Source organism: Catharus ustulatus, chromosome 3 (genome assembly GCF_009819885.2).
Source record: "Catharus ustulatus isolate bCatUst1 chromosome 3, bCatUst1.pri.v2, whole genome shotgun sequence".
Taxonomy (NCBI): Eukaryota; Metazoa; Chordata; class Aves; order Passeriformes; family Turdidae; genus Catharus; species Catharus ustulatus.
In genome coordinates, this window is record NC_046223.1 from 119,699,407 (window position 1) to 119,720,798 (window position 21,392).

The window sequence follows — 21,392 nt, forward strand, 5'->3', positions numbered from 1 at the left end:
GTCCCCCTGCCATCCCCCATCCCTCGGTGTGCACATTTCCCCAGAGCTCTGCCAGCTGTGCTCTGGCACTGCCACAGCTGATTTTCATTCTGGGAGCCTCTCTGGGGCTTCTGTAGGTTCAGGGTGTGCTCCTGTGGAATTCTGCTCCTCACAGGCAGGAGCTCTGCAGGAAAGGAGAATCAGGGAATTGTTCCCTGCTCAGTCCTGTGTGGGTATCAGTGATCAGAACTCTCACAGAGCACAGGGGATCCCAGGGGAGCAGGGCCGGGCACTGCCCCACACTGATCCCATATTTACTGCGGGGTTTTACTCTATTTCCTTACAGATATTTTCTCTCAGATCTCAGATTCCAACGGGCTGCTGATCTTCCCCAAGTTTGACCAGTTCCTGCGGGAGGTGCTGAAGCTGCCCACGGCCGTGTTCGAGGGGCCCTCCTTCGGCTACACGGAGCAGGCGGTGCGCTCCTGCTTCCCCCAGCAGGTGTGGGATTGGGATTGGGATTGAGATTGGGATTGGGGATGGGATTGGGGCTACACGGAGCAGGCGGTGCGCTCCTGCTTCCCACAGCAGGTGTGGGATTGGGGTCTGGGATTGGGATTGGGATTGGGATTGGGATTGGGGCTACACGGAGCAGGCGGTGCGCTCCTGCTTCCCACAGCAGGTGTGGGGGATTGGGGATTTGGGATTGGGATTGGGGTCTGGGATTGAGATTGGAGGATTGGGATTGGGGCTACACGGAGCACGCCATGCACTCCTGCTTCCCCCAGCAGGTGTGGGATTGGGTTTGAGATTGGGATTGGGGTCTGGGATTGGGATTGGGGCTACACAGTGCATTCCGTGCGCTCTTGCTTCCCCCAGCAGGTTGGGATGGGTGGGGTGTGGCTTTGGGGTTTGGGATTCAGGATTTGGGGTTTGAGATTTCAGGGTTTGGGGTTCAAGATTCCAGGTTTGGGATTTGAGATTTGCATTTGGTATTCAAGATTTGGGGTTTGGAATTCAGGGTTTGATGTTTGGGATTCGGGGTTTAGGATTTGGGATTGGGGATTTGGGGTTTGGGATTTGGAATTCAGGGTTTGGTGTTTGGGATTCAGGATTTGGGATATGGGATTTAGGATTTTGGATTTGAGATTTAGGATATGGGGTTTAGGGTTTGGGATTCAGGATTTGGTGTTTGGGATTCAGGATTTGGTGTTTGGGATTCAGGATTTAGGGTCTGGCATTCCCAGTGCATTGGGACTGGGGGGCACTGAGGTCTCCTGCCCAGCCCAATCCCTTTGAAACAGCCCAAAATCAGCAGCTAAAGGATTTCCTGTCCTTCCCTCCCTGAAGGGCTGCCCCTGTTCCCCATCAGAACAGGAATGGCTCTGTTTTCCCCAAAACACAAACCATCCCATTTTTGCTGTTTTCCCTCCATTTCTCAAAGCTGTCACTGTGCTGAGACAGTTTCAACAAAGTCACTTCCAGGATCTGTTCAAAGCAAACACCTTCTGTGCACCAGTTTGTTTTAATTCCACTGCAGTTGTGTTTTAATTGTTCCAATGATTTGTTTCTCATTTGAGGTAATGTAAATAATATAACTAATCCTTAAATCAACTGTAAACAGGAACCTGATTGATCTTAGGCCTGAAATTAAATGTTTAGACTGTGGGCACGATGATGCTCCAGAAGAAACATTTCTGCAGCATTTGATGTAAAATTTATAGTGACTAAATATAAGTTAATTAGCAATTAGCATATTTGGAATATGACACAGTAGGAAACAGCCTTTGATTTCAGAATCAATGAGGCTCCAGATTTACATTTGATCCTGGGCAGGAATTGTTCCTGGCAGGGTTTGCAGCAGCTGGGGCTGCCCCTGGATCCCTGGCAGTGCCCAAGGCCAGGCTGGGCACTGGGAATTGGGACAGTGGGAGGTGTCCCTGCCATGGCAGGGTGGCACTGGGTGGGTTCTGAGCTCCCTTCCCACCCAAACCATTCCCTGATTCCATGGCTGTGACAGTACAGGAAATATTCCTGGCAGGCACAAGTTGTGTCCCAGAGAAGTTTCAAGGCTGGAGAAGCCCTTGCAGTATTGTCTTGTTTGAGAGACAGGTGTCTGCTAAGGAAGGCTGGAGCCTCTCTTGAAAAGGACAATCTAAACCCTTTCTCTCCAAATTATTGTAATTTTGAAATTAAGGAGCTCTCAGGCAAAGATACAGGAATGGGAATAACAGTTCTGTACTAGGAAAATTAGAATAGAAATACAGTAATTTAAAAAAAAATCCAAAACCCTGCCAGAGTGAGAATCCAAGCTGGCACCCATCAGTCAATCAGGGTGGTGGCTCAGTGCCATCCCATGGTGGCTGCATCCTCCTGCAGTGACAGATGTGGCTCAGTTGGAGCAGTGCTCCTGTACAAGGTGCAGTTTCCTCCCAAGCTCCAGGGATGATGTGGAAGGGTCTGGTTTTCCTCTGGGATCCAGTGGGAAAGGCTGCTCTGATGTTCCAAATCTCAGATTTGATCAGGGTGGGAAATGCTTGGCTCCTCCCCTGGGTGCAGCATCTCCCATGGGATGATGGAATTTTATCAGCCATGCCCTGGGACTCAGTGGCCATGGACAGGAGAGATCTCCTGGGTGTGGAAAGATGAAGATCCCTGCACAGACCCCCAGCCTGCTGTGCAGCCCAGAGCAGTGTGCCATGGGTGTTTTCTCTCAGCAGCACTGCTGTGTTCTCCCTGCAGAAGAAGGTGATGCTGAACATGTTCCTGGACACGCTGATGGCTGATCCTCCTCCCCAGTGCCTTGTGTGGCTGCCCCTCATGCACAGACTGGCCCACGTGGAAAATGGTAAATGCAGGGTGCTCCTGCTGGGAGCAGCAGGGCTGTGCTCACACTGGGAAATGCTCAGGGGGGACCTTGTGGCTCTGCACAACTCCCTGCCAGGAGGGGACAGCCAGGGGGGGTCGGGCTCTGCTGCCAGGGAACAGGGACAGGAGAAGGGGAAATGGGCTCAGGCTGGGCCAGGGCAGGCTCAGCTTGGACAGCAGCAGGAATTTCTGCATGGAAAGGGTGCTCAGGCCTTGGCAGGGGCTGCCCAGGCAGGTTTGCAGTGCCCATCCCTGCAGGTGTCCAAGGAAGGGCTGGATGTGGCACTCAGAGCTCTGGGCTGGGGACAAGGACGGGATCAGGCACAGCTTGGGCTCCATGGGCTGGGAGGGATTTTCCAGCCTCAGGGATTCTGGGATTTTTCAATTAATTGTGATGGTGGCAATTTCCTGGTGTGATGTCCTGTGGGAAATCATGCCCAGAAGGTGAGGAGGTTCCTCTGGGTAAAATGTTGGGTGGACCCCAGGGAAAGGGGATCCTGATTTGATCCTGGCATTCCCTGGCAGCAGCCAGGACCAGGCTGGCTGCTCCCCTTCACTGGGATCATTCCCATCCAAAGCTAAACCTTGACCCTTGCAGAAAATTGACAACAAACAAAAATACCACAGGAAAACCACCACAAACAAAACCCTAAACAAGAAAACAACAACAACAACAGAAAATAAAACCCACAAGCAAAATCACAACAGCCAGAAAATGAAACAACACAAAGAATAAAACCACTGCAGGTGACCAAAGCAGCTCCCACCTCTTTTGCTCCCATCTTTTGGTCCCTGATCCCATAATCCCTGATGGTGCCTGTTCAGTCCTGTCCTTGTCCATCATTTGGGGCCTGCCCTGGGCAGCACAGTGAGTGCTGTGCCTGCTGTGCCTCGTGGTTTCTGTTATCAGAACGCTGTTCCTGCTGCCCACATCAGCTCAGCAGGGCTGCACTGTGCTGCTCCTGCTCCCTGTGAGCTGCAGGGATCTCTGCACAGAGCCAGCCAGGGCAGGGGACACTGCTGCAAGGTGGGGGAGGACATGGAGCCAGGCTGGGAGAGCTGGGGGTGCTCACCTGGACAGGAGAAGGATCCAGGGAGAGCTCAGAGCCCCTGGCAGGGCCTGAAGGGGCTCCAGGAGAGCTGCAGAGGGACTGGGGACAAGGATGGAGGGACAGCACACAGGGAATGGCTCCCAGTGCCACAGGGCAGGGCTGGCTGGGATCTGGGGCAGGAATTGTTTCTAGCCCTGGTTCTGTTTTGTCCCTGACATTTCAGGTCTCATCTCCCTCCCCTCATGCTCACATTCCTCTCTGGGTTCTCCCAAAGGCTGCAGTGGGGCAGGGTTGTCCATCCATGGGTAGAACAGGGAAGGATGTTTGATTTCTTGGTGTTTGTTTTAGCCCAGCCCTGGTGGTGCCTCTGCAGCTCAGACCTGCTGAGTTCCCTGGATTCAGACTCAGAGGGACATTGGGAATTGCTCCCTGGGAGCTGTGGAGGTGCAGGAGGGAGGAGGGAGGGCTGAGAAGGGGGTTTGGAGCAGGAATTGCCTTTCTGAAGAGGTGATTCTGTGGCAGAATCCAGCCCAGTCCTCCTGCCGTGGTGCAGCTTTGCTGCTCCCCTGGGAGCTCTGAGTGTGCCCAGAGGGACACAGCTGGGGGAGGAAGGTGCTGAGAAGCTGTCAGGTGGAGCTGCTGTGTTAGCAGCCACTTGTCTGAGGGTTAATGGGACCCCAATTCCCTGCTCTGCCCTCAGAGTCCCAAATAATGAGTGTTGGGGGAAGCTCCAGTGAAATGGGATGTTCCAGCTTTACCAAAAATTCACTTTTAAATGTGTTTTTTGTCCCTGTCTCCAAGTCTTCCACCCCGTGGAGTGCTCGTACTGCCACTGTGAGAGCATGATGGGCTTCAGGTACCGCTGCCAGCAGTGCCACAACTACCAGCTGTGCCAGAACTGCTTCTGGAGGGGCCACGCCAGCGGCACCCACAGCAACCAGCACCAGATGAAGGAGCACTCCTCGTGGGTAGGGCACTGAGCCTGGGCAGGGGGTTGGTCCTGGGTTAGGGGGATTGATCCTGGGTCAGGGGAATTGATCCTGGGTCAGGGGAATTGATCCTGGGTCAGGGGATTGGTCCTGGGGCAGGGGAATTGATCCTGGGGCAGGGGAATTGATCCTGGGTAGGGCACTGATCCTGGGTCAGGGGATTGATCCTGGGCAGGGGATTGATCCTGGGGCAGGGGATTTATCCTGGGCAGGGGGTTGGTCCTGGGGCAGGGGATTGATCCTGGGGCAGGGGAATTGATCCTGGGGCAGGGGATTGGTCCTGGGGCAGGGGAATTGATCCTGGGGCAGGGGAATTATCCTGGGGCAGGGGAATTGATCCTGGGTCAGGGAAACTGCTCCTGGGTCAGGGACATTGATCCTGGGTAAGGATGTTCCTCCTGGCAGGAGCATTCCCTCTGGGCAGGGATGTTCCTCCTGGGGCAGGGATGTTCCTCCTGGGGCAGGGATGCTCCTCCTGGGGCAGGGATGTTCCTCTTGGGTTAGGAAATTCCTCTTGGGCAGCTGGATGTGGAGCTGCCTCTCTGGGCTGATTCCCTCAGGGGTGTTCAGGGTCTGGACCAGAACTGCTCCGTGGGGTTTTCCAGTTCTGCAAACACCAAAGGGTGTAAACAGGGGGATTGGACTGGGTTTATTGTTTATTCCTGGCTGGGATAAACCTGGGAGAGCTGGGCATGGAGGCACAGGCAGCTGGGAACAGCACCAGGGGCTCAGGGCTGCCCCAGCCCTGCCCAGCACCTTCAGGGATGCTCTGGGCATCGAGGGCACCACCCTGGGGAGCTCCTGGGCAGCCCCAGGGGCTGGGATGGGGAAATGCTGGGGCAGGGAGCACAGGATGGATCCAGGGCTGGGATGGGGAAATGCTGGGGCAGGGAGCACAGGATGGATCCAGGGCTGGGATGGGGAAATGCTGGGGCAGGGAGCACAGGATGGATCCAGGGCTGGGATGGGGAAATGCTGGGGCAGGGAGCACAGGATGGATCCAGGGCTGGGATGGGGAAATGCTGGGGCAGGGAGCACAGGATGGATCCAGGGCTGGGATGGGGAAATGCTGGGGCAGGGAGCACAGGATGGATCCAGGGCTGGGATGGGGAAATGCTGGGGCAGGGAGCACAGGATGGATCCAGGGCTGGGATGGGGAAATGCTGGGGCAGGGAGCTCTGCACAGGGAGCACAGGATGGACCCAGAGCTGGATTAACAAAGCTGAGTGCCAGGTCCAGCCCTGGAATGTTCCAGGCTGGGCAGAGAGCCCTGGCAGTGCTGCCCAGGGGGGTTTGGGGTCCCTGGAGGTGACACTCACTGCTCTGAGCTGGGACAAGCTGGGGATCAGGCACTGGATGATCCTGGAGGGCTTTTCCAGCCTCAGGGATCCTGGAATTCCCCCTCATTGCTGGTTTGTTGTAATGCCTGGGAAATTCTGAATTAAGGAGCTTTGCAGAAATGATCTGAGCAGTTTGATGGCAGGATGATAATCACAGCTCAAGGAATAATAGACAATTTTGTGGAGAAAAACCTATTTTATGGCAAAAGATTAAGCCCAGCCTTTCAGTTATTCCAAGAGAAGCTCAGCTGATGATGGGATTATAATTAATAGTTTGTAAGAATGAGCCATTATGGCATTACTGTTTAATTTAGAAAATTGGGCTCAGTACCAGGCAGGAGCTGGGAGGCAAAGGAAAATTCTCTTGTCCTTTTTATAACTCTGTGGGTAATAAACTTCTGGAATGTTTAATCCCAGCTAACAGGAGGTTATTATTCCCTTAAATGCATCTCAGTCCAGGCTGGGGTTTTTAACACAAAGAGAGGTCTGAATGATGGAAACATGGAATGGTTTGGGTGGGAAAGGACATTAAAGCTCATCCAGTGCTCACATTTCAATCTTTTTTTTTTTTTAACTTCTCCAAATCTTTCATGTTAATTTGATGAAAATTGAGATTGAGTTCTAATTTTACAAAAGCAGTTTTTATTTGGTGTTTGGCTGTGTTGGTGGTGCCCCTGTGGGTTCTCTCTGCAGAAACTCCTGGGGTGAAAGCCCAGGGCAGCAGGGAGCTGAGTGAAACCAGAACTTTCCCTGCCTGTGCACTCTCATTCAGCTTCCCTGTGTGTTTGCAAAGTTTTGAGAGTGAGCTTAATTACAAATAACTCCATAGCTAGGATAAATATGATCAATAGACGTATTAACAACATTACTATTTGTATAAATGTCAATATATTGTTATTTACATGCTTACAGTTTCTTTTTCCTGAAATTCTGAGGTACCTTTGGTAACTTTTTGATACCCATAATACTGAGATATTTTAAATATTATATCTATGTATTTAACACAGTGATGAAATATATCCAAATCTGTAACCATGGTGATTTTATATGGATAAATTCAGGTAAAAATGATTTTTAGTGATGCAGGCACTGCTCTCTGGGGCCTGTTTGGAGAGTGAAAACCCCAAATCCTGTCTGGGGCTGTTCCAGTTCTGGTTCAGAGCCTGGGGCAGGGAGGGTCAGAGCACCCAGGGGAGCCTGGGGACCCCTCTGGGCTGATTTGGGACAAAATTCCCTGGGAATTGCAGCTGGGATGGCAGCACCCCCTGCCCATGTCCCTGTGCTGTCCCTGGGGCTCTCCCAGCTCAGGCCCTGCCCTGCTGGCACTGCTGGGATTTTGGGGTTTGTGCCACCCACCCCTGCTCTGCTGGGAGGGCTTTCCTTGGAATAATAATGGGAATTGTTGTTAATAGTGATGGATCTGGGGCACACACATCTCCCAGCTGTGGGGACATTCTGGGGCTCCATCCTCCCTGTTCCTGCCTGCTAAATCCCAAATGATTTCCCATTTCCTGCTCCTAAATCCCAAATGATTTCCCATTTCCTGCTCCTAAATCCCAAATGATTTCCCATTTCCTGCCTGCTAAATCCCAAATGATTTCCCATTTTCTGCCTCCTAAATCCCAAATGATTTCCCATTTCCTGGATGCTAAATCCCAAATGATTTCCCATTTCTTTCCTGCTAAATCCCAAATGATTTCCCATTTCCTGCTCCTAAATCCCAAATGATTTCCCATTTCCTGGATGCTAAATCCCAAATGATTTCCCATTTCCTGCTCCTAAATCCCAAATGATTTCCCATTTCCTGGATGCTAAATCCCAAGTGATTTCCCATTTCTGTCCTGCTAAATCCCAAGTGATTTCCTCTTTCCTGCCTGCTAAATCCCAAATGATTTCCCCTTTCCTGCCTGCTAAATCCCAAATGATTTCCCATTTCTTTCCTGCTAAATCCCAAATGATTTCCCATTTCCTGCCTGCTGAATCCCAAATGATTTCCCATTTTCTGCTGCGTCCTAAATCCCAAATGATTTCCCATTTCTTTCCTGCTAAATCCCAAGTGATTTCCCATTTCCTGTCTCCTAAATCCCAAATGATTTCCCATTTCCTGGATACTAAATCCCAAATGATTTCCCCTTTGAGGGAAATTCCAGAGGGGCTCAGGAGCTGTTTGTGCCCAGCCCCAGGAGCTGCTGGCCTTGCAAGGGATCCTGAGAGACCTGGGAATGGGATTTGGGATTAGGAATGGGATTGGGAATTTGAATGTGATTCCCTGGAAGGATTTAGAAGAATCCTTGATTCCCCAAACCCTTCCAATAACTAGTGGCAAACCTTTGCCATGAGTTTTATTATTCCATGCAGGAAGAGAAAGAAGCAGAACCCATTTATTTGAATATTGGTTGGTAGATGTTAGCAAAAGGTGAGTGTCCTTCACTTACAGGTGTAGATATGGAAAAGGCTGTGAGTTTGCTGAAGAAAGGATCTCAGGAAGCTGATTCTATGATTTTTGTAAAATTTATAAAAACCACAGAATCCTGGATTCACTTGGGTTGGAGAAGCCCTGTGAGCCCATTGAGGCCAGCCATCCCCAGCACTGCCCCATGTCCCCAAGTGCCACATCCACAGGGCTGGGATGGGGACTCCAGGGCAGGACAGTCCTTTCCAGGCAGGAATTGTTCCCAATATCCAACCTGAGCCTGCCCTGCTGCAGCTCTGTGCCCTTTCTGTGGGATAGAAATGACCAAAAACAGAGAGAAATAAATTTTCAGCATGTGAAGAATTAATTTAGGAAAACTAGGGGTTTTGAGTTTGGAATAATCCCATCTGTGTGCATAACTGAAATTCTCTGTGGGGTCAGTAAGTGACATAAAATCAAATAGTGCTTTTCACAGGATTTCAGAGTAATTAAAGGGGCAGGGTTGGAACAAGATGAGCTGTAAGGTCCCTTCCAACACAAACCATTGCAGGATTTGGTGTTACTGGGAGGAGCAAGGGCCATTCCTGGGATCCTGAGCCTCTTGGATGGGTTACTTTGCTCTCCAGGGCCTTCACACAACTCTGCTGCTTCCCAGGATGGAGCTGCCAGCTGATGAATGGAAATTCCAGAGCCTGGCAGGAATTGGGCAGGGGAGGTTGGACATCAGGAGGGATTTGTTCCACAGTAAATGGTGCTAATTGTCAGTAATTAGGTGTGATGGTGTTTGCTGTAACTGTGGCTGTGACTCCTTCTGAACCAAGGTTAATCTGATTTTCATTAGAATGTCCCCTGAGAACTGGTCCCAGTTCCACTCTGGGATGTTGTACAGGAGCACTAATGAGTTCCCCAGGAGTAATTAGCTGGGGTGATGCTGGAACCCTGAAACCTGGAAGTTCTAAACTTTCTGTGCTTTGTGTTACACTCTGCTGGGGTGTCAGGGAGGGGGAGCAGCAAAAGGAGCTGCCAGGTTATGTCTGAGCTCCCCAGCCATGGAATCATGGAATTATTGAGGTTGGGAAAGGAGATAAAGTCATCTCTGCACTGTGCCCCACCTTGGCCTTGCCTGTAAAGGACAGAAATTTGGGAATAAATCCTTCCCTGGACTCTGTGTTCAGAGAGTGAGTGTGACAATCCCTTAATGGGATGGGATTAATTCCTCAGAGAACCCCAGGTAATTGGTTTGTTTGCTAATCTGACATAATTTTGTTCAACTTTCAATTGTCTGTGTCAGAGCACTTAAAACCTCCCAGGATTTGTGTTCCCAGTGCAGCCTGCCCTGATTTCCCAGGAATTCTGTAACAAACCTGGCTCTGTCTGCATGTGCTGCCCTTCCCACCCCTCTGTGGCTGCACCCTGCCCTTCACCTGGGACAGGAGTGAGGGATTTACAAACGAGCTGGTGATAAAACCAGCACTGAGAGAGAAGAAACACTGGTGTGGATTCCAGTGATTGATAAATGGAAATTTGCCTTACAAACACACTGTAGGTTTGCTGATAAATGAAATTGGATGTTGAAAGATAAAAGAAGCAATGGGGAAAGCCATGAATTCTGTAAGAATTAAGAATTAAAAGGGTTGTGTGTTAGAGGGAAATCTCAGGTATTTTGGGGAAATCTGAGCCTCTCAGGTACTCAGCAATGGGAAAGAGAGAGGGAAATTGGGATGGAAAGGAGCTGAGTGCTCCAGAACCCTGAGGGTCCCAGCTGGCCTCTCCTTTATCTGATGGAGCAGAAGGACATTTCTGTCTCGTGCTGGACATAACCCCTGGTGTGTGAGGGTCCATTCTCCTGACTCCTGCCTGTTCCCCCTGCAGAAATCTCCAGCCAAGAAGCTGAGCCACGCCATCAGCAAATCCCTGGGCTGCGTGCCCAGCCGGGAGCCGCCGCGGCCGCTGTTCCCCGAGTAGCCCGAGAAACCCCTGGACCTGGCACACATCGTGTGAGTGCTGGGGAGGGCTGCTGGGGGTCTGGGGGGTGCTGGGGGGTGCTGGGGTGTCCAGGAGTGTCCTGGGGTGTGCTGGGGGTGTCCTGGGAGTGTCCTGGGAGTGTCCAGGAGTGTCCTGGGGTGTCCAGGAGTGTCCTGGGGGGTGTCCTGGGGGGTGTCCTGGGGTGTCCAGGAGTGTCCTAGGGTGTGCTGGGAGTGTCCTGGGGTGTCCAGGAGTGTCCTGGGAGTGTCCTGGGATGTCCTGGGAGTGTCCTGGGGTGTCCTGGGAGTGTCCTGGGAGTGTCCTGGGGTGTGCTGGGATGTCCTGGGAGTGTCCTGGGGTGTGCTGGGGTGTCCTGGGAGTGTCCAGGAGTGTCCTGGGGGTGTCCAGGAGTGTCCTGGGAGTGTCCTGGGGTGTCCAGGAGTGTCCTGGGAGTGTCCTGGGGGTGTCCTGGGAGTGTCCAGGGGTGTCCTGGGGTGTCCAGGAGTGTCCTGGGGTGTCCTGGGGTGTGCTGGGATGTCCTGGGGTGTCCAGGGGTGTCCTGGGAGTGTCCTGGGGTGTCCAGGAGTGTCCTGGGGTGTGCTGGGGTGTCCAGGAGTGTCCTGGGAGTGTCCTGGGGTGTCCTGGGAGTGTCCTGGGGGTGTCCAGGAGTGTCCTGGGAGTGTCCTGGGGTGTGCTGGGATGTCCTGGGGTGTCCAGGAGTGTGCTGGGGTGTCCAGGAGTGTCCTGGGAGTGTCCTGGGGTGTCCTGGGGGTGTCCAGGAGTGTCCTGGGAGTGTCCTGGGGTGTGCTGGGATGTCCTGGGGTGTCCAGGAGTGTCCTGGGGGTGTCCTGAGGGTGTCCTGAGGGTGTCCTGGAGTGTCCTGGGGTGTCCAGGAGTGTCCTGGGGTGTCCTGGGGGTCACCCGGGGCTCAGCCTGGAAGGGGCTCCTTCAGGCAGGGAGCAGCTGCAGGCACTGTCCCCACCCGTGGCACTGTCCAGCTGTGGCATTGTCACCACCTGTGGCACTGTCCCCACCCATGACACTGTGACTCACCTGGGCTGTTTGCTCCTTGCTGTAAATTGAATTCTGCACACACAGAGTGTCACCATAATGAATGCTGTGCTAATGTCAGTGGAACGGTACAAACACAGCCAGGAATGTGTCCCACACTGCAGGGCTCAGCTCCTGCTGCTGCCTGGGGCCTTGGCCACCCCCTGTGTCCTCTGTGCATTGTCACCCTGCCCTGGTGACCTCACTGGGATGGAAAGGCAGTGCCCTGGTGTTGGTCCCAGCAGCCTGAGGGCTCTCTGCTTCCCCACTTTGCCAGTAAAAACCTGAGAGAAGAAGACCCAAACAAACTGCAGTCAGTCCCCAGGTAAAGCCTGCAGGGGATGGAGAGAAACTCTTCCCCCCATGGGAGAGGGTGAGGAGGGCAGCACTGGGGAGTGGTGCCAGGAGAAGGGAGCAGCCCCTTTTCCATGGGGCCATTGTGGGAGCTGCTGCTCCCCTGCTTTTATCTGACACCCTGAGTACCATTTGGGGAATGGATTGTGTGCCCCAGTCCCTGGGAGGAGAGCCCAGAGCTGGGGGTGGCTGTCCCTCCTGTCCCTCCTGTCCCATCCCAGGCAGGCTGTGCTGCCCTGGCCCCTCCAGAGCTCCAGGGTTCCATGGCTGCCCCTTCTGCTGGCTCCTGTGACAGTGGGGCATTCCTTCAGGAAAAGCTGCAGGCTGAACTGCCCAGGTGAGAGCTGCAGAGCTTTTTGGAGAGTGGCTTCCTGCTGTGAGCAGTGCAGAGCTCCAGGCCTGCCCCAGCAGCTGCCACTGTGGGCTGCTCCCAGCTCATTCCTGCTTTGCTCTGTGCCTGTCCCTCCAGTTCCTGCCTCCCCGAGGTTCCCCCTGTCCCAGTGCTGCAGTGAGGGATCCACCTGATCCCATGGAATATCAACTGCTCTGCTTCCCTTGGGCCAGCTGGAGATTGGAAGGAACTCAGGGCTCAGTCCTGCTGCTGCTCAGTTCAGAGCTGGGGTGATTCCTCAGGAATTCCTCCCCTTCTCCAAACAGATGGCTCATCAGGCCCCAGGACAGGGCTGTGCATTGTCCACAACATTGCCTGTTCCATTCCCAAAGGTTCATGGCCTGTTCCTTCCCAAATGTTCATGGCCTGTTCCTTCCCAAAGGTTCATGGCCTGTTCCTTCCCAAAGGTTCATGGCCTGTCCCTTCCCAAAGGCTCATGGCCTGTTCCTTCCCAAAGGTTCATGGCCTGTTCCATTCCCAAAGGTTCATGGCCTGTTCCTTCCCAAAGGTTCATGGCCTGTTCCATTCCCAAAGGCTCATGGCCTGTTCCATTCCCAAAGGCTCATGGCCTGTTCCATTCCCAAAGGCTCATGGCCTGTTCCTTCCCAGCCCATCACTGCCTTTCCTTTCCCTTCCAACCCATCACTACTTTTTCCTTCCTAACCCGTTCCCATTCCTGTTCCCATTCCTGTTCCCATTCCTGTTCCCATTCCTGTTCCCATTCCTGTTCCCATTCCTGTTCCCATTCCTGTTCCCATTCCTGTTCCCATTCCTGTTCCCATTCCTGTTCCCATTCCTGTTCCCATTCCTGTTCCCATTCCTGTTCCCATTCCTGTTCCCATTCCTGTTCCCATTCCTGTTCCCATTCCTGTTCCCATTCCTGTTCCCATTCCTGTTCCCATTCCTGTTCCCATTCCTGTTCCCATTATTCCCATTATTCCCATTATTCCCATTATTCCCATTATTCCCATTATTCCCATTATTCCCATTATTCCCATTATTCCCATTATTCCCATTATTCCCATTATTCCCATTATTCCCATTATTCCCATTCCCAGGGGCTGTGGATGCAGGGGCAGCTGGGCAGATGGGAACCTGTGAGTGGGGACAAGGCTGGGACAGGGACACAGGGACAGGGTGGACACCTCCTGCAGGGACAGGGACACAGGGACAGGGTGGACACCTCCTGCAGGGACAGGGACGTGGGGACAGGGCTGGACACCCCCTGCAGGGACAGGGACACAGGGACAGGGGTGGACACCTCCTGTAGGGACAGGGCCAGCTGCCCAGTCGCTCCTGGCAGCTCAGAGACATCTGCTCTGTGCTGACAGCTTTAATTAAATGTACCAAACCATGCCCTGAGAAGCCAAAGGATCAGGAAATGGGGCCTGATGGTCCAAGGACAGCTCTGGGAACACCAGGTGCAGCAATGGGGGCAGCAGGTGATTTATATCCAGTGCCAAATCACAGGGACAATCACAGGGACAGTCACAAAAAGGATCTCAGGGGTTTCTGTGAGGGACATGAAGCCTTTGGGCCTCTGTGATACCATTGAAACAACCAAAATCCCAATAACCCCCCTGCCGTGGGTTTGAGGTGTGGGGCTGGAGCCAGTGCAGGGTTTGTGACGGAGCTCAGCCCCAAGCAGGAATTGTTCCTGCCCCAGAGTCACTCTTGGGCTGGCAGGGACAGGGCTGGATTGTATTGGATTGTGTGAAAGAATCAGCACCAGCACCTTCAGCACCTGCCATTGAATGCTGGGAGAGAGACTCTGGAAAAGCTGAGATCTGCTCCAGCTGAGGAAATAAAGAATGAAAATATTAATAACTGGGGGCAGTTTAACAGTACTTGGCCAAAGATTCCAGAGAAAACAAAGCTTGGAAGGAAAAAAAATCCAGCTGTGCTTTTTGAGGGAGGGAGGAGACACAAAAATGAGCAGCAAGGAATGTAAACAATGAGTTGGAAGGGGCTGTGAGTGTTTCCAGGTGGGGTTTGGCACAGGCAGAGAGGGTGCAATGGGCTGGGAAGGGGCTGGAGCCCCAGGAGAGGCTGAGGGAGCTGGGAAAGGGGCTCAGCCTGGACAAAAGGAGCCTCAGGGGGGACCTTGTGGCTCTGCACAACTCCCTGCCAGGAGGGGACAGCCAGGGGGGGTCGGGCTCTGCTGCCAGGGAACAGGGACAGGACAAGGGGAAATGGGCTCAGGCTGGGCCAGGGCAGGCTCAGCTTGGACAGCAGCAGGAATTTCTGCATGGAAAGGGTGCTCAGGCCTTGGCAGGGGCTGCCCAGGGAGGTTTGCAGTGCCCATCCCTGCAGGTGTCCAAGGAAGGGCTGGATGTGGCACTCAGTGCTCTGGGCTGGGGACAAAAGGGGATCAGGCACAGCTGGGACTGGATGGTGTTTGGGATCCCTTCCATCCCCAGGGACATTTGGGGATCCTGTGGGATGCTGTGTGTGTTCTCAGCCCCAGCTGCACTCTGAGCTCATTTCCCAGCCTGGGCTCTGTCTGGGAGCAGCTCCAGGTGATGTCACTGCCTGGGGACAGGGGGGTGAGGTCACTCAGGCCAGCTGTGCCACATCTGGAGCAGGGCAGGGACAGCCTGGCTGAGCTGTGCTGGTGCCAGTGGGGCACTGGGGTGGGGTCAGCTCAGCCCAGCTCCTTCCTGTGGGGTTTGTTTGTGTTAATGATGCAGTGTTGCCATCCTGTGTTAATTAGGAGTTGGAAGGTGGAGGAGACAATGAAGCCCCATCCCTGCAGGGCTTTGGAGCAGGATCAGCCCTCAGGTCCCTTCCAAGCCCATCCTGGGGTTCCCTTATCCCATGGGAATTGTTTCTCTCCCTGGCCTCAGTGTAGCTGCTCAAGGAAGGGATTTTCAGGTTCTGGGCCATGAGCACTCATTTCCACCAGGAGGAGAACGTGTGAAATAGAGGGGAATGAGAAAACACTGGGAATGAGGCCAGCTGAAAGGAAAATGGCTCAGCAGCAAATCCTGGAGGTCAGGGGCTGCAGCTGCCTGGATGTGCATTTTCAGAGTGGTGTTAGAACCAAGGATGATGCCAAGAGCCAGGAGAGGCTCCTGGATGGAAAACCCTGGAAGGAGCAAAGGGCCTGAGGTCAGTGCAGGAGGTTCAGGGACTGGAAGTGTTTGGGGATATGGGCAGAGCCCAGCAGGGATCCAGGAATGCAGCTTAAGGAATGGTTGGATAGCTCTGAAAATCCCAATCCTAGAGAAATTAAATTAATCCTGGGCTTAACAGAGAGCAGGGAGCAGGAGCTGAAGGGAACAGCTTCAGAATAGTGAAATGTGAAAATATGAGAAGCCCAGAATGGTTTGGGTGGGATCTCAAATCCCACCCAGTGCCACCCCTGCCATGGCAGGGACACCTCCCTGTCCCAATTCCCAATGTCCAGCCTGGCCTTGGGCACTGCCAGGGATCCAGGGGCAGCCCCAGCTGCTCTGGGCACCCTGTGCCAGCCCTGCCCACCCTGCCAGGGAACAATTCCTGCCCAGATCTCAGATCCAGAATGGGATCAGATTCCCCTGTGCAGTACCTGGGGGTGAGATCACTGCCCTCGGTTCCAGCAGCTCCTGGTGAGGCTGGGGAGGGGCTGGAGCCCCAGGAGAGGCTGAGGGAGCTGAGAAAGGGGCTCAGCCTGGACAAAAGGAGCCTCAGGGGGGACCTTGTGGCTCTGCACAACTCCCTGCCAGGAGGGGACAGCCAGGAGGGGTCGGGCTCTGCTGCCAGGGAACAGGGACAGGACAAGGGGAAATGGGCTCAGGCTGGGCCAGGGCAGGCTCAGCTTGGACAGCAGCAGCAATTTCTGCATGCAAGATTTTGAAAGTATTTCTAAGAAATTAAAACTTAAAAAGCATGGAAATTAAAACTAAGGAAAAAAAAAAGTTGAAAAAATAATTTGAAAAATAAGAATGTTAAGAAATAAAAGTTGACAAAATTTAAAACTAATTATATTAAAAAATTAAAAATTGAAAAAATAGTTTAAAAAAGAATAATATTAGAAAAATAAAAGTTGAAAAAATAATAAAAAATATCTAAAAATTTAAGTTAAATTAAAAAAATAATAAAATAATATTATCATTTAAAAATAATTCTGTTAAAAATAAAGTGGGAAAAATAATTGGAAAATAATAATATTAAAGAAATTAAAGTTGAAAAAGTATTAAAATTTAATAATACTAGAAAAATGAAAGTTGAAAAAATAATTTTTAAATAATATTTTAAAATTTAAGTTAAAAATTTTTAAAATAATAAAAAATAATAATTTTACAGTAGTAATATTAAAAATAACGTGGGAAAATAATTTTTAAAATAATCATAATAACAAAGAAATTAAAGTTGAAAAAATACTAAAAAAAATAATGTTAGAAAAATGAAAGTTGAAAAAATAATTTTAAAATAGTATTTAAAAATTTAAGTAAAAAATTTAAAATAATAAAATAATAATATTTTTCAATAATAATATTAAAAATAACGTGGGAAATTAATTTAAAAAATAATCATATGATAAAGAAATTAAAGTTGAAAAATATTAAAAAATAATAATATTAGAAAAATAAAAGTTGAAAAAATATTTTTAAAATAATATTTAAAAATTTAAGTTAAAATTTTTTAAAATAATAAGGTAATAATATTTTACAATAATAATATTTTACAATAATAATATTAAAAATAATGTGGGAAAATAATTTTTGAAATAATCATAATAATAAAGAAATTAAAGTTGAGAAAATATTAAAAAATAATAATATTGCAAAAATAAAAGTTGAAAAAATAATTTAAAAAAATATTAAATAGAAGTTGATAAAACTATTTTTAAAATAATACTAAATGAAAATTGAAAAAATAGTATTAGAAATAATAATATTAACGAAATAAAAGTATGAAAAATAATATTAAAACTATTAATAATAAAATATAGTAGTAATAAAATATAGTAATAATAAAAATATATTAATAATAAGAAATATTAATAATAAAAACCAACTCTTCCTCCGGTTGGAGGTGGCTCGGTCCGTGTGTGCCCCATCCCCGCTGAGCCCCATCCCCGCTCAGCCCGCGCGTTCCCGTGGCGCTGCCGGCCCGGCCCATGCGCGCTCCCGCCGCGGCCCCGTTGCCATGGAGACAGCGCGGGGTGCGCGCGCCCGCCGGGATGGAGCGGCCGGGATGAGCGGCGGCACCGGGAACCGGGAACCGGGTACGGGATACAGGGTACCGGGAACAACCGGGAACCGGGTACGGGATACAGGGTACAGGGCACCGGGAACAACCGGGAACCACCGGGGAAAGGGTACAGGGTACCGGGAACAACCGGGAACCGGGTACGGGATACAGGGAACCGGGTATCGGGAACAACCGGGAACCGGGTACAGGATACCGGGCACCACCGGGAAATGGGTACCGGGCACGGGGTACCGGGAACCGCCGGGCACCGGGCGGGCAGGTCCTTACTCCGGCCCTGGCCTCTCCTATCCCCTCCTGTCCCTGTCCTCTCCTGTCCCTGTCCCCTCCCGTCCCTTGTCCCTGTCCCCACCGTCCCCGTCCCTGTTCCCTCCTGTCCCCTCCTGTCCCTGTCCCCTCTTGTCCCTGTCCCCTCCCGTCTCTTGTCCCTGTCCCCTCCTGTCTCTTGTCCCTGTCCCCTCCTGTCTCTTGTCCCTGTCCCCTCCTCTCCCTTGTCCCTATCCCATCCTGTCTCTTCCTGTCCCCTCCTGTCCCCTGTCCCTTCCTGTCCCTGTCCCCTCCTGTCCCTTGTCCCTATCCCTTCCTGTCCTCTCCCGTCCCTTGTCCCTGTCCCCCCGTGTTCCTGTCCCCTCCTCTCCCGTCCCTTGTCCCTGTCCCCCCGTGTTCCTGTCCCCCACTGTCCCTGTCCCCTCCCGTCCCTGTCCCGCTCGGGGTCGGGTCGGGGGAGCTGCGGGAACGGGGCCGACCCGGAGCGGGGAACAGCCCTGGGACAGCTCCGAGCTCTGTAGGGTCGGTTCTGAGCGGTGTAGGGTCGGTGTGAGCAGTGTAGGATCGGCTCTGAGCGGTGTAGGGTCGGTCTGAGTGTTCTAGGACCGACTCTCCCAGCTCTGTAGGATCGGTTCTGAGTGTTCTAGGATCGGCTGTGAGTGGTATAGGGTCGGTCTCAGTGTTCTAGGATCGACTCTCCCAGCTCTGTAGGATCGGCTCGGGGGGATGCAGCATCACCTGGGACAGGAATGCAGGAACAGCCGTGGGGGATGGAGGGGATGGGGGGGGATGCAGGATCAGCTGGGACAGGGAACACCCCAAACATTCCCTGTGAGCCCAGCTGGGAGCAGGGCACAGCAAAGTCCTTGGGAAGTGATGCCTCACTCACCCCGTGCCTGTTGTGGCTCCATCCCCATCCCCTGGCATCCCCTGGCATTCCCTGGCATCCCCTGGCATTCCCAGCCCACCCCGGGATGTTTGGGGTTGCAGGTGTTTGGGGTTGCAGGTGTTTGGGGTTACAGATGTTTGGGATTGCAGGTGTTTGGGGTTGCAGATGTTTGGGATTACAGATGTTTGGGGTTGCAGGTGTTTGGGGTTGCAGATATTTGGGATAAAGGCACACTAACATCTGGCCAGCTGCTGCCTGCCCTGCTGGGGCTGTGGCACTCTCAGGAATTGTTTCTCAGATAAAAACCAGCAGAGGTTTGGTGCTGAGGCTGCTCAGAATGTCAACAATCCGTGCCATAAATCGTATTGATCATCACCAGGTGCTGCTCAGGGATTGATTTTCCTCAGTTCTCATCTGTAAAATCCCAATTATCTGTTTATATTCTCAGGTTTGTGATTGTTCTTTAACTTCTCTTTGATTTATTTCTGTCCACATGAGCAGAATCACTTTCCAGTCTTTTTAAAATTACTACAAACCCTGTAAAATTAGCATTGAAATTTGTCACTCCTGCTGCTAAAACCCCAAAGTGCAGTTTTCCAGGGGGCAGAGATCAGTCCCTGAGTGTCCTGCCCAGGCACATGGCTCAGGCAGGTACAGAGGCACTGTCAGATCCCAGCATGTTTGAAATGCTCCCCTTTGGCAAAAATTTAGGCTGCTATTTTTGGATTAGACGTTTTTAACCTACATTGTTGGTGGATTAGAAGTTGTTTGTGATTTTCTCTGCCTCCTTTGTCGGGATGGCTTTGGGCTCCTTTGCTGCTCTGCAGGAGAGCCCTGGAGGGGCTGGAGCGTGTCCAGGGAAGGGAACGGAGCTGGGCAAGGGGCTGGAGCCCCAGGAGAGGCTGAGGGAGCTGGGAAAGGGGCTCAGCCTGGACAAAAGGAGCCTCAGGGGGGACCTTGTGGCTCTGCACAACTCCCTGCCAGGAGGGGACAGCCAGGGGGGGTCGGGCTCTGCTGCCAGGGAACAGGGACAGGACAAGGGGAAATGGGCTCAGGCTGGGCCACGGCAGGCTCAGCTTGGACAGCAGCAGGAATTTCTGCATGGAAAGGGTGCTCAGGCCTTGGCAGGGGCTGCCCAGGGAGGTTTGCAGTGCCCATCCCTGCAGGTGTCCAAGGAAGGGCTGGATGTGGCACTCAGAGCTCTGGGCTGGGGACAAGGAGGGGATCAGGCACAGCTTGGGCTCCATGGGCTGGGAGGGCTTTTCCAACCTCAGGGATGCTGGGATTGTCCAGGGAAGCACAGACACATTTCATTTCCAGGCCCTGTTGAACCAGGTGCAGGAGTTGGCTCTTACCCATTATTAAACAGAGCAGGGATGAATCTGCTGTAATTCCATGTCCCCATGTCCCTGTATCCCCACATTCCCCTGTGGTTTCCCCAGGAGCTGCCCCCAGGCTGAGCTCTGGGCTGAGCCCCACCCCAGTCCCACCACGGTTCCCATTTCAGGATTTCAGGGAGGTGCTGCTGGCTCAGCACGCCCGTGGATGTTTGCCCTTGCCGCTCTCACTGCACGAGTGCTGGGTGCTATTTTTAAGCAGTCCCTGATTTTCCCTTGCAGATGCTGTGTCAGGCAGGAGCTGCTGGCAGTGCTGGGGGGGCACAGAGGCAGGGCAGGGTGGGCAGTGCCCTCCTGGAGCCTCGCACAGCCCTCCCTTCAGCTCCCCCAGCCCTCCCCAGGGAACATCCAGACTCCACCAGTGTGGGGCCATGGCTGAAGGAGCAGCTGGGGCTTTGTCCCCTCCTCCTCTGCCTTCCAGGGACACCAGGAACACGTTTCCCTCCCCAGGTTCATTCCATTTGCAGAATTAATTGGTTTGCACAGCCTGGGAATCCAGGTTACCCCGATTTTCTGGGAGGGGTTTGTTCCTGGCTCAGAAAAGAAACTGAGGAAGTCCCAGCAGCGCAGAGCTGCTCTGTGCTGGACTGTAAACAGAGTTTGTATTGACAGGAGGAATAGGAGCTAACAAATCCCCTTTTGCTGGAGTTTTTGGAGTTTTACTGAGGTGATGTCTGAGCTCAGGGCTGGCCCTGAGTGCTGCTCTGCCTGGGCCCAGGGAGGGAGGAGCAGCCCTTGGCACAGCAGAGAGGAGAGCTCAGGAATTGCTGGGTGCCCTGTGCTGCCTGCCAGGGGGGTTTCCCTGGAATGCAGCTCCAGGAGATCCTGGAGTCCCTTGCACCCCACAGCTGTCTGTGGGTCTGTGCTTCCATGAGCCATCCCCCCGTGGCACAGCCAGGCCAAAAACCCAAAAGCCACATCCCTTGTGCCAGGTGAGGTCCAGCAAATTCCCCTGGGATGAATTTGTGGCATTTTGAGTGCCTGGATTGCAGTGCAGAGTCTGAGCCTGCTGTTCATTTCCACAGGGAGAGCAGGGCAGGCACAGCTGGCACAGCTGGATCTCTCTGCTCTCTGCCCCTCCTGCTGGTTCCACTCAGCCTCAGCTGGGACAGGTCTGGCTGCCAGGCACTGAATCCCAGCCTGGTGTGGGTGGGAAGGGACCCTAAACCCCCCCAGTGCCACCCCTGCCATGGCAAGGACACCTCCCACTGTCCCCATTCCCAGTGTCCAGCCTGGCCTTGG

At 52.3% G+C, this 21,392-nt stretch overlaps 1 protein-coding gene across 1 annotated transcript in view; it reads left to right on the forward strand.

Moving 5' to 3' along the window:
- DTNB (dystrobrevin beta) overlaps positions 1–21,392 on the forward strand; it is a 107,193-nt gene that overhangs the window by 20,396 nt on the left and 65,405 nt on the right. The window contains 4 exon segments of the mRNA XM_033054491.1: positions 326–480; positions 2,722–2,827; positions 4,701–4,867; positions 10,514–10,638. Of these exon segments, the coding sequence (XP_032910382.1) occupies positions 326–480; positions 2,722–2,827; positions 4,701–4,867; positions 10,514–10,638 (553 nt within the window).